General features: G+C 40.8%; 1 protein-coding gene across 1 annotated transcript in view; it reads right to left on the reverse strand.

Moving 5' to 3' along the window:
* The window catches only part of LOC149065338 (dual specificity protein phosphatase CDC14A-like), a 192430-nt gene that overhangs the window by 107084 nt on the left and 72033 nt on the right, over positions 1–13313 (reverse strand). The window contains exon 4 of the mRNA XM_089254120.1: positions 2207–2299. Within this exon, the coding sequence (XP_089110246.1) occupies positions 2207–2299 (93 nt within the window). The remainder of the gene's footprint in view (positions 1–2206; positions 2300–13313) is intronic.

Below are 13313 nucleotides of genomic sequence, written 5' to 3' on the forward strand. Positions count from 1 at the left end.
AATTGTATTGAAATTATTTGGGATGTTGCAGGCCAGCAGCAGGCTTAGGTAGTAGGGCAGTTAATAGGAAGCATTATAGTATAGATTAAAAAAACTTTAAAGATGTGATGTCAATCTTAGTCCTACCAAGTCCCACTACATTATCTGCTTGGATTGCATATAGAAACCAATCAGCAAACCAAATGACGTTAAGATCGTCTTAAATATGTTTAAAATCACGTTTTTCCTGTTAAATTGAAATGAATGGCATAAGAACACTTGCGATTTTGAAACAACAGCAAATTTATGCAATTACAGTTTCTTAAGTTATACAGCAATTTAATTTCGCGGGTATTTTTCCTCATGTATGATTTGGTCTCTTGCAGTTCGTTTTAACTGAATTCGACTTTATTCCTTTTCAATGGAGGCAATGGGTGTTGGAACACCCCTCCCCAAAAATTCATTAAAAAAATACCCCACAGCAATCGTTCTTTATTCGATTTTTATAAATATATGCCCCATCAGACCACTGAGGTTTAGAGGTGTCGCGAGTTCGATACCCAGTTCGTCCTTGTCAGAAAACTTTCCTGACACAGGGGTACAAGAAAAAATGGCGACTTGACGGCAGCAAAAAATTGTTACCGCACGGAGTCCACCATCGAGGGGTTAGCGCACCAACCTCTCGATGAGTATAAGAAACAAGCCTGCCGTTCGGAATCGGCAATAAATTGTAGGTCCCGGGGTCTAACTAGCCTTCGTGTGCAGAAAATGACCGTGGTGCGACAAAAATGATCAATGATCAGACCACTCAGTGCCGGTTGAAGATAGCTTTGAGCTAAACTAGATGGCTATCCGTCTGTAATTGCATGAAAACGATGGTTTTTTTTCACACACATGCTTTCATTTCTCACCCATCTACTTCTTGGATTGCATTTACTACCAGCACTCAAAAGAATGTCAATGAATGGTCAACACAGCTTTGTCTGCTTTCTTTATGGCAGCCCTCTTTGAATGAAAAGTCTTTGAACACACAATTTTCTGTCTTTACAGTTACTCCATTTTGCTTAAACCTCTTCTATAGTTTGTGTCAGGGCGTACTGTCCCTCCCAAGTCGTAAACCCACCGAGATTACATGCAACGCTTTTTTTATTTCCTTCCTCACGTTAATGTTACTTGAATAGCGGAAAAAATTGCGAAAAATATATTCCATGAATTTTTTTGTTTGAAATTAAATTTTTTTTAGTCAGAGTGACTAAGTAAAAAAATTTAATTCCACAAACTTCTTCGTTCCACCTTTCGCCAGATGGATTCCCTTTCGCCAGATTTTCATCCGTGGCCCCCCTGGAATATCCTAGGGCCCCCTGAGGTCATATGGCCCCCGGTTGAGAACCACTGTCCTAGATGATGCATGTTAAACCAAGTATTGAAGGTATAATTCTATTTGAACCCATATGGATATTACTAATAATCAATAACAACGGGTGAATAATTTTATCAAATCCGCCTGCTAACTACATATGCTTGTGATGGGCGAACCACGGCCCGGCCCGCCATACGTGTTACGGTAGAAAAATACACACAACACAATAAATATCTAGGCTGGCTTGTTTCCTTCATAAAAATACGGGGAACAGAAAATCCGGGATCCATACGGGGTATCACAAATTATCGTAAAAATATATTGTCAAATGCAAGAAAAGTTGCTCATTACAGCCAAAAAAAATAAATTTCGAAGGGAAAATTAATGTTAAAATTACTTAAAAAAATAATACTTAAAAATACTTTTTGTACTTAAAAATAATTTTAAAGGTGTCAATTACAGGCACAAAAATGATCGAAGGCAAGTAGTGGCCATCTATCGCTAAAATTGCTGAAAAATCGCCAATGGCAGGAAGTAGGGAACTTCCACAAGACACAACATTTATAATTCCCCAAACAAAACGTACACGTTTGATAAATATGCGAGATGAACATGTGTTTATGACATGATAATTTTAACTAAGTCGATTTTGATTTCAACTGTTCAAAGTTGGAACGTTCAGAATTACGGAAACGTCCCGTAAAATACTGGTTATATGGTCATACAAAACATATAAGTTTCTGGACCGAGAGCGACAAAAATATAACATATCTGGCCCGCGGACTGAAAAGATTGCTCACCACTGACCTATGTCATCGTCGCGGACCATAGGTTGAGAAATGCTGGTATACCGGAATTCATACTCACCATATAAGCACCGATGAGAAACGCGGCGTTCGCTCTTTTCTCGGGGTTGGTCGTCGTGTAATGGACTAACTTCTTCTTGGCCAAAGTTCGAGACTGAAAATTACGCAAAAAATATCATAAATACATCACATAAAGAAGAACAATTTTATGTTCGCGATCCGTAAGTATTTTAGAACTACAGTGTGTGAAACCCCTCTTTTGCGGACCGCCACGAGACAAAAAAATTCGTCCGTAAAAGAGGGGTGACAGCATCAGGGGGGGAGGGTTCCCCATTTAAACTGTAAAATACAGTATTAACACTAACTAAAATGGTTCTTTATTTGCAAACGAACGAAATTCTGACAATATAAGATGAGTTTTCGTTTAAAGTCAGGAAAATATATAATTATTATACAAATACGCAATGAAAATTACAAAAGAAATATTGTATAAAGTTCGTAGACTGAATTTACATCTGTTGTGGAAAAACTGATCAAACTATGTGTTTGGTGGGTTTTACTGAGTATTCAAACTCCTTCTCAAATATTGGCCGTATGTCGCCCGTAGATTAACTGTTGGCCACCAAACTGTTGGCACTGTTGGTTCAAAATTTTCAATGAGATGGATAGAATGGACCATGAACTTTCAGTACACCGCCAATCGACTGCTTTTACAAGGGGACACCAGTATCGATTGGTAAGGGACAATGCAAGGTTATGGTGTCGCAGGGGGAATTTTTCTCTAATAGGGTTGTCAATAAATGGAATAGCTTACCCCCGGAGGTATTAAATTGTAACACAACTGACACGTTTAAAAAGAAATACGATAAACATGTTGGAGTAAATCGAGAAGCTCGATCCATACTTAGAATAAGACAACCATAAGTATTCTTTATGGACGTTGTATGATATTTTATCATGTGTATATATTGTTTATAATGTTTCTAATTACATTTTTAATTGGGTTGCTTCATTTTTGAAATATATGACATCCATATTTGTTATGGGCATCTTTTTCTCAGCCACTTCGTTGGGCATTTTGCCTGTTGTGGTGTTGTATTTGTATTATACCACTAGCTGAATATTCCTCGATAATTTTTGGCAATTTTTTTTACTCCATTCTTCGCACCCTTCATCATCAGCAAATGATTTCTCAAATGCAATTTCGTGACGCACAAGAAAACTATCAACCAAGCATTTAAAGCTTTGGAGTTGGCGAGTTCGAGTTCTGCAGCTTCCTGAGCTTTTTCCTGTAGAATCGGGTCGGAGACAGGAAAATTATATCCTTTCCGGCTGAAATAAACCAATCCTCAGAAATCACCTACGAATAAGGCACGTATACGGAAAATATAAAAGGAGTTTTATATTTCCTGCATATTTGTCTTTATTCTTTGGTGATTTCTGAGTATCTTCGGACAAAGTCCGTCTATACTCTTACAATAAACCAATGGCGGACACAACTGCGTCTACGGCAAGTCCTTCTGTCCTCGGAAATTCATTTTTCCCAGCTTGTTTTCCGTTTTCCAGCCATTCTTCTTGTCAATGTTTCTCTTGCTTCTAAATGGAACGTATTGCGTTCTGCGTGTCATCTCGACATTGAATTTCTTTGCAAGAGTACGAATTTCCCGTTTTTCACTGTATCCGATGACATCAATTCTTTTTCTTTTCAGAATCTCTCCTCTTAGTGGTAGAGCGCGAAGATTACTAGAACTGGCCATAATAAACAGCGTGAAAGCATGTAAAATATACGAACACAACCAGGAAACCGACATCAGAGGTGCCAAACGCTAACAAACTTCAAGCCAAAATTTCATCGAAAGTAACCAAAAAGTGGATCAAATATCAGAACTTGTGCTGCCATCTAGTGAACATAATTTGAACCAAAATTTAAACTATTGGTGTCTGTGCTAGAGTTTTAGTCTAATGGAAAGAATAATAAAAATGGTGTCCGTGACCGTATCTGAGGGTGGCAAGGGTTCTAAATACATTATTTAAATAGGCTTTTTGCCGGGATAGTTTTATTTGGCCGTAAAAGAGGGGTGACCGTATGTGAGAGGTGTCCGTTAAGTGGGGTTTTATTGTGCTTGAAAAATAAACAGTGTAATATACACTGCTGGCCACCGTAAATGCAACAACCTGAAGGAAGCATGCAAATAATATGAAATTTACAACATGCATTAGCGGAGGTGAGATATGCAAATGATTAGAATTTCAGCACAGACGCACATCACGCGCGCCTGTGGCGCCACTTCAAAGCGCTATTTAAGGATTGGAGATTTCGACGATTTGAAGTACGGCAATTGTGTTTTTCTTGTGGTTTTTTCAAAAAAACGATCAATTATGCCTCGTAGAAAACAGCGATCATCTTTTGATCAAGTATCCGAGTTCGACAGAGGAAGGATAGTGGCCTACCGAGATTGTGGATTATCTTTCAGGGAAATCGGTAGTCGTGTTGGACGAAACCAAACAACTGTAATGCGGATATGTGATCGTTGGATGCAGGAGGGTACGACGGACCGACGTGTTCGATCGCATCCACCTCAGTGCACCACTTCACGTGATGACAGGCGTATTGTGCTTATGGCAGTGACGGATCGCTCAGCCACATCACGAACCATAGCACAGCACATTCAGTCTGTACCGCATCATCCAGTGTCTGCGCGTACCATTCGACGCCGTTTACAGCAGAGTGGTCTGTCCGCAAGACGTCCATTGCTTCGTCTACCCTTGACGCAGAACCACAGACGTCTCCGCCGCCAATGGTGCGATGAAAGAAGGACGTGGACGGCACAATGGAATGAAATTGTCTTTACTGACGAGTCACGCTTCTGTCTGCAACACCACGATGGCCGGATTCGAGTCTGGAGACACCGTGGAGAGAAGATGCTGAACAGCTGCGTTATGCACCGCCACACTGATCCTGCACCATGTATTATGGTATGGGGCGGTATTGGATATCACTCTCGCACTCCTCTAGTACGCATTGCCGGTACTTTAAAAAGCCAGCGCTACATCTCCGAGGTGTTGGAGCCAGTTGTCCTTCCTTACCTTCAGGGCTTGCCCACAGCCATATTTCAACAGGATAATGCGCGACCACACGTGGCACGCATTGTCCAAAGGTTCTTCGTCAATCGCCATATTGAATTGCTTCCCTGGCCAGCTCGCTCTGCGGATCTTTCGCCGATGGAAAACATGTGGTCCATGGTTGCTCAACGATTGACCCAGATTACATCCCCAGCTGCCACACCAGATCAACTTTGGCAACGCGTGGAAGCTGCTTGGTCTGCTGTACCCCAAGAACACATCCAAAGTCTCTTTGAATCAATGCCGAGGCGTGTGGCAGCGGTGATCTCCAACAATGGCGGCTACTCTGGCTACTGATTTTGGCAGGAACCACACTTCACAGAAGTCTATAAATTTAATCATTTGATGCTTGGTCAACATGTTATCTACAAAATAAATATTGTTGCGATATCTCTTGTCTTTCTTGGTGTTGCAATTTGGGTGGCCAGCAGTGTATTTTATAATAATCTTCATGGAAAATGTAATGAAATGTTCGCATCAGTGTAATTCAGGGCCAAATTATACAAGGGCTGTCCCATGAGGAGCTGAAGTCGATACCAGCCGACGTCATGCGTGACGCCATTCCCCTGCAGAAACGAGTTCGCCCGCTTTGCTACCTTGTTAATTACGGTAGTTTGCACAATCGCTGCACTGCACATTCTACTGAATTCTTTCCAAAATTATCTTTTTGATTATTTTCATTAGTATCTATTTATTTATTATCTTGCTGCGTTCAGCCATTCAAACACTTAAAATGAGAAATTTATAAGAATATTTAAATTGGATCCATTCCACTTGAATCACGTACATCAGTCAACTTTTATTGGGTTGATTGAAGGCCAACTCGAGAGACAGATAATTTCAGTTATCTTTTGAACTTCCTGATAACTTTTAATCACCTTTTTGTTTTCATTTGAATTAGGTCTAGCTCAGAGAAGTGTTGACTTCGTTCATTACCAATACACCTGCAACATAAAAACATGTGGAGCGAATGTAAGTGTACTCGATCTAGCCTCTTACATTTGGGCACCCATATTTTGCAAGTCTCTGGGTCTTCAGGAAAAATATGACAAGGGACTCGAATATATATATATATACCCTTACATAAATATCCTTTCAAAATATTTAAATTTTCTGCAGAACCTGGAACGAATCAAACGATTTTCCGTGGAAAGCTATGGGGAATCAAGTTTCGGCTTACGAAGATTTTGGCTGACGAACGTGACTCCGGAACGAAACACCTTCGTTAGCCGATCATTTTTGTCGCACCACGGTAATTTTCTGCACACGAGGGATAATTAGACCGGGACCTACAATTTATTGCCGATTCCGAACGGCAGGCTTGTTTTTTTATACTCGTCGAGAGTGCGCTAACCCCCTTGATGTAGGACTCCCTGCGGTAGCAATCTTTTTCTATGGTCATGTCGCCGTCTCTGTTGTACCCCTGTGTCAGGAAAGTTTTCTGACGAGGACGAACCGGGCATCGAACTCGCGACACCTCTAAACATCCTTTGGTACTTTAGGCGAGTATGTTATCGACCTGGGTTACCGTGCCCCCGTTAGCCGAGGTATCACTGTATTATTTTATTCCGCGATTCACGTGTTTATTCAGTATTTAATATGCATTGATATCGGTCGACTGATCACGTGATTACAAAAGAACCTCGTTTTTTCCCGGCATGCTATGAATAGACCAGACTCGAACAGAAAGCTCCCGATTTTAACGGCTTGCCGGCTAATGCGGGGGTATAAGTATGCACTAAAACATGCGTGGCTTATAAACGATTTTATGGTTGTAAAAGAAGTTTTTGAAACTGCATTGCAGACACTTCCGGTTTCTTTCAGGACGAAACACCACGTGTTTTTCAGAAAATTAAAAAAAAAAAAACCAATGGCACCCGTTACTCGATCCCTGTCTCGCGGGCGCCGCCGCCGCCATTCATTTCAACAACATGGTGTGGGAATCTCAAGTTCGGAAGAGTTTTTTCAAGATGAAGTCGGCTCGGATTAAACGATTACTTCTTTTCTGTTGAAAGTCTCGTTTCAACAACTTGATATTCTCTTCCTCTCTTACAACATAAACACGGATACAAGATGAAGAGCTTTCCAGCTCTTTTTTCCTGCGACGAGCCCTTGATGTACTCCACGTCTCGATGAAGAGAGAAGTGCTAAATATAGCGACGGGAAAATAAATCAAGTGGCCGATACAGTCTGGACTGGACGGACGCAATCACCTTTTCATATTTCTGTCTGAAACATGACGCCACCGATGAAAGAATGGTCATCGAATGTTGGCAGGCGCCATCCATAACATTCAAACAACATTTCGGACGCCTTTTCCCAAGCTTTCGAAAAATTTTTTTGTGAACATCATGGCAGGTTTCAGACACCTTTTTTTGAGCTTTAAAAATTTTCAGACGTTTTTTTCTGAGCTTTCAAAAAATTTTCGGATTTTTTTTTCCCTTAGCTTTCAAAAATTTCGGACAAATTTTTCCTGAGTTTTCAGAATTTTCGAGCGGTCTTTTCCTGAGATTCCGAAAACTTTGAACGTAATTCTCTGAGGTTTCAAAATTTCCGGACGTCTTTTCTTGAGCTTACAAAGTTTTTCGATGTCTGTTTAATGAACTACCAACATTTTTAGAAGCCGCCTCCTGAGATTTATATATTTTTAGACATTATTTCATTCTTTAAATAATTTCAAACATTTTTGGACGGTTTTCTCTAAGCTTGAAAAAAAATTTTGGGCGCCTTTTCCCAAGCTTCCAACTTTTTTTTAACGTCTTTTCCTCAGCTTCTAAAATTTTTAGATGCCTTCTTCGGAGCTTCATAAATTTTTATGTGTTTTTCTGACGCTTCACATATTTTTAGAAGTCATTTTCTGAGCTTCGAAACTTTATGTGTATTTTCCCGCGCTACCAAAATTTTTAGAATTTTTTCGCGAGCTTCCGAAAGTTTTCGGACGTTTTTTTACCGATTTTCATAATTTTTTTAGAATTTTTTCAAGAGCATCCAAATTCATATAGATGTCTTTTCATGAGTCGTTTCTAAAATTTTTAGACGTATTTTCCTAAGATTCCATAAAAACTATTAGATGTCTTTTATCGAGCTTCCGAAATATTTCGACATTTATGTATGAGCTTACACAATTTTTAGAGTCCTTCTTGTGTTTTTCCCCAAAAATTTAGATGTCTTTTCCTGAGTTTCAAAACTTTTTGGACGTCGTTTCAAGAGCTTCCGAAATTTTTAGACGACTTTTTATGAGCTTCCATTCAAAAACTTTTTAGACGCCTTTTTATAAGCAAAAATTTTAGCCGTCTTTTTCTGAACCAAATTTTTTTTGGACGTCTTTTCTTGGGCTTCAAAATTTTTTGATGTCTTTTCATGAGCGTCTAAAAAATTGTAGACGCCTTTTCACCAGTTTCCAAACATTTTAGACGTTTGTTTTCCCTTCCGGAATTTTTTGGACGTCTTTTCTTGAGCTTCAAAAATTTTTAGACGACTTCTCAAGTTTCCATTAAAACATTTTTAGACGCTTAGACAAATTTTTAGACGTTTGCATTAAAAAAAATTTGATTCTGGAAAACTCTGTTGTAGAAAATGACCCAAGTCCAACTCTCCGTGAAATGACCACCAAATGGTCAGTCACATTGCGAAGAAATCAGACACTGACCGTAGCATATCCACTCACGTAAACGCACTTAAATACTTTCATCGAAACTGAGAGGAAGACAAACAACTTGCGTATTAACTTATAATTGAAAGCGCATTTTAAGCGTACTTGAGCGTGTCCCAACAAGGATTCCTCTCCGTGAAAGCGGATCAAATCGGATTTAAAACACGAAAAGGGAGGCGAAAAACACAAAAAACATAATAATCCGCTACAAGCTAAAAAAACCCTCCTATTATCGATTATTTCGGCAGGAAAAAACAGAAAGGAGGCGCGTCTATTGCGTGTATTTTATTAATAAGGGCATCACAAAATCATCATGACTTGGCCTACATCCGTATGCCAAAGCGTGCGTGCATGTCCACCACCACCACCCTCTTGCGGTGGCCCAAGTTTCCGCCCATCTCTTTTCCCAACCTGAAAAAAAAATACTTATTTCATTGGTGGTGGTGACCTTGCCTATAGTCTCCGGTTGGATAACAACGTACTACAAGTAAGACCTTGCCTCTTTTACCACCACCACCACCACGCAATGCTCGAATTGGCACGCGAATGCGTTGGAATCTTCACTTTTCCATGAGGGCCACGTGCCCGTGGACACGCCATTTCGCTTGTGATAATGATAATAAAAGTTGCCCTTTTTTTCCCCACCCCACCGTCATTTCACTAACTTATCAGTGCATCAAATGCATAGGATATGGGTATTTCATTTTCACTTGTTATTATTATTTTTTTCATTGTACCCGATGATTGTAATGCGATGCCCACTTTCTGGTAAATAGCCGGTATTTCATGTTGTGACCTTGCGGGAGGAGACTCCTCCTTGTTCATATGCTTCCACGAACGAGCTATAATTCACTCGTGGGAGACGAGGTTTTCGAAAAATATATAGACGAGGCCCGGAAACATATAACCATGTTGCCGGCGGGCAGAAAATAACATCATGTAAATGTTTACATCCATACGTGGCGAGTTTTGTTACGGAAGGGCTTACCTGATTCGGGGCCCGTTAAAAATAGTCGCGGCACTATGGGTTGGATCGGTTGAGGGGTGATTCGATGAGAGGCAGGGGCGTAGCCAGAAATTTCGTTCGGGGGGGAAACCAAAGTGATAGAACAATCGATTTGGCTATCTTTTTCCGGTCATTTTCTCACATTTCGGGGGGGGGGACCAGACCCCCAAGTCCCCCCCCCCTCGCTACGCCCTTGGTGAGAGGAAAACAAATTAAATTTTGATGAAGAAAGGGACAATGGAGCAAAGAGTTCGGTAAACAATGGATACTATAGTTTCGTTAAAAAAAAAATTGCGAATAGCGGGAAATGCACTACAGCAAATAACAGTGGATAAAAATGTGTTCCTTCCACGGAGAGAAAAGGTTTACAACAACGATAAATACAATCGAATCCCGTTATAACGAACTTCAAGAGAACGAAGAAATCATTTCGTTATAACGAAATTTCGTTATAAAGGAATCCCAGGTTGTTGCATTATTCCTATGTAACCTTATCTGGGGGATTAGAAAAGTGTTTGTTAGAACGAGATTTTCGCTATAACGGTATTCGTTAAAACGGGATTCGACTGTATAGGCATTCGTCGCGCTGTATAGGTATCACGCAAAATAATCGCTGAATTAGTGAGCTGAATTGAAAGTGAGCTGAATTTAGCAAAGGGTGAAATGAGGAGGGGGAAGCTTTGTCACTTGAGAATAAAGAAATGAACTAAATTCCAAGCAGTAAAACACACTTTTGTGAACTAATTGATTATTTAAACTATTATGACCAAGAGGGTGATGTGCCAGCGTGTGAGTGACCAAAAGACTGATCTAACGAGCGAAGGACAAAAAGAGCGATCCTGGGATGTGAGCAAACAAAACCATGTAAGCTTTACACAAACGAGTGACTTTAAGGCGAGTGTCTCAATTCCACTTGCACGCAAAAGAAGACAAAGTCGATGCCACTCACCTCCCAACTTAACTCGACCTCAGAAGTAAAAAAAAAATAAAAATAAAATATAAATAAATAAATAATAACAATATTAAACAGAAATAAAGAAATATATAGTGAGACGTTCAAGTGATCTTGAACAGCACTGCGAGCCAATTAAGTGATCTAGAACCAAACCGTAGGTTACTAAAGTGATCTGGAATTGCCCCGTGGTTCCCTAAAGTGACCTATAAATATTCCGCGGGTCATTTAAGGAATCTGGGCTGTGTCGTGGATTACCCAAATGGTCTGAAAATGAGTCCCGGACCTCTTAATGATGTGGAAACTGCACCGCGGGTCACTTAAGCATTTGTAAGTATGGCGCGACTCACTTAAGTGGTCGGTAAATTTTCTGCAAGTCATTTAAATGCTCTATAACTTGCGTCGCGAAATCACTCAAATGCAATGCAAATATTCCGCGGGTCACTGGTGCCGCTGTGGTGGTCGAGTGGTTATAGTGACGGACTCGCGATGCGAGGATCCGGGTTCGAACCCCACAGTGGTGGTCGGCTGAAGTTGGTTTTCTGTGGTTCTCAACTTCAAGGCGCAAATGCGAGCCGATCTCCCCGTTAAAAAGTCTCGTCACAGAGAGCAACAGTCCTACAACGATAAATCATTCAATCATAACACTTCACTCATAGTTAGAAAAACTGTTGGCAGATGGCAGCCCTACACATAACAAGCATTACAGAGAAACAAAAAACTTCACGTCAAGTTTCACTACACGTACACGCACATTCCCGCATGTACCGATTCGTTGGGGGTTCCGCGGGGGGGGGGGGGGTGCATGTGTGGTGTAGCAGCAGTAGGTAGGGCTCGGGGATCCATGATGTTCTTAAGTCAGTCACCTCGTTGGGCAATTTGCCTGTTGTGGCGTGGTATTTGTATTTGTATTAAGTGATCTGGGATGTGCCGCAAGCCACTCAAGTTACGTGGAACTGTAACACCACGGGACACTTAAGTGATCTCTAAATGCGTCACGGGTCAATTAAGTGATCTCTAATTATAACTGATCTCTAAATATGCCACGGGTCATTTAAATGATTGCGTCACAAGCCATTTAAGTGATGAAGAACTGCACCGTGGATCACTAAAACGATCTGAAACTGCACTGTGGGTCACTTAAGTGATCTATAAATATGCCGCGAGTCATTTAAGGGATCTGAGGCTGTGCCACAAACACCACTTAAGTGATGTGGAACTGAACCGCGGGTTGCATACGGGATTCGTAAATTTGCCGCTCAGTTCGTTTTTGAAAAATTAGGTTGAGGTCGCGGGCACTACATTTGGTCCCACAGGCCATGGGTTGAGCACGCATGCTCTAAATTTCCGTACCCAAAAACGAAACCGTCTCCAAAAAACAGAAATGGTACAATATAATTCAGTTGGGAAATACCAACCCATAAAATATTTATTCCGCAATATAAAAGTCTGCGACAGATTTTTCTGCCATCCACTCCATGTGTTGCAAAGAAACAACCAAGACTGTCTGTTTTGATTGTTACTTAGGATTCGTCTGTCCTCTATAATTCATTCGGTCAAAGACGAAAAAATAAGAATCTGCGGCGTGTGTGTTTCAATTCCACTCGCACGCAAAAAGAAGAAGACAGAGTCGATGCCACTCACGTCCCAACTAAACTCGACCTCACAAGCAAAAAAATATTATTAAACAGAAACAAAAAGACGTTGCCTTCACGTCACGTACCGTACGTATGAGTTTCGAGTGAGGGCTTTACCTCACTGAGCCATTTTGTTTTTTCTGGAATTTTCTTGTGTAATGGAAACGTGTCCTGTCAACAGTTTCCATATCGTGTGTTTCTTCTTCATTCTTTCTGCAGTTACATTCATTTTTCTTAGGTATTTATTTTCTTGTAACTTCAGAAGTCTGTTGTAATCAGAGCACTTTCGATGATGACCTATATCACGGGAGAAAGAAAAATGTTCTTTTTGTCTTCTAGGCTATCTTTTCTGATGTGTCAGCGGACGGTGCGATGTCTAAGGCAGTGTTTCTTAACCTTTTTTCCGCCCATGGCCCCCTTCCGACCATATTTCTTTCTCGTTGCCCCCTTGTCTTATCCCGGGCTCCCCTACCTATAAAAGAGCGAGACCCTTTCTTATTATTGAATTACGTAATTTTTTTGAACAAACTCATTTGACGAAGAATTTCATGAGTAACGTCAACCCCTGGATTCAGTGAGGGCTTTCAGGGAGGGCGGTTATATGCAGTGGCGTCTCGCCTCCCTGGGCCTTCCGGCAGAAAACATAACAACTTGAGTATTTACTTATTCTCGCAAATCATGATACTAGAGCTCATCATGTAGGTCTCCTCCTACTGATATCAGGGGCATGCATTAATTGGCCCAGGTTTTAAGATGGCCCTGGGGGCAGTTTTAGCAGCATCTTCTCCTGGGAACACT

This window comes from Pholcus phalangioides, unplaced genomic scaffold (genome assembly GCF_987345545.1).
Source record: "Pholcus phalangioides strain wild (caught in Gottingen) unplaced genomic scaffold, Ppha-v1.0 ptg000040l_1, whole genome shotgun sequence".
Taxonomy (NCBI): domain Eukaryota; kingdom Metazoa; phylum Arthropoda; class Arachnida; order Araneae; family Pholcidae; genus Pholcus; species Pholcus phalangioides.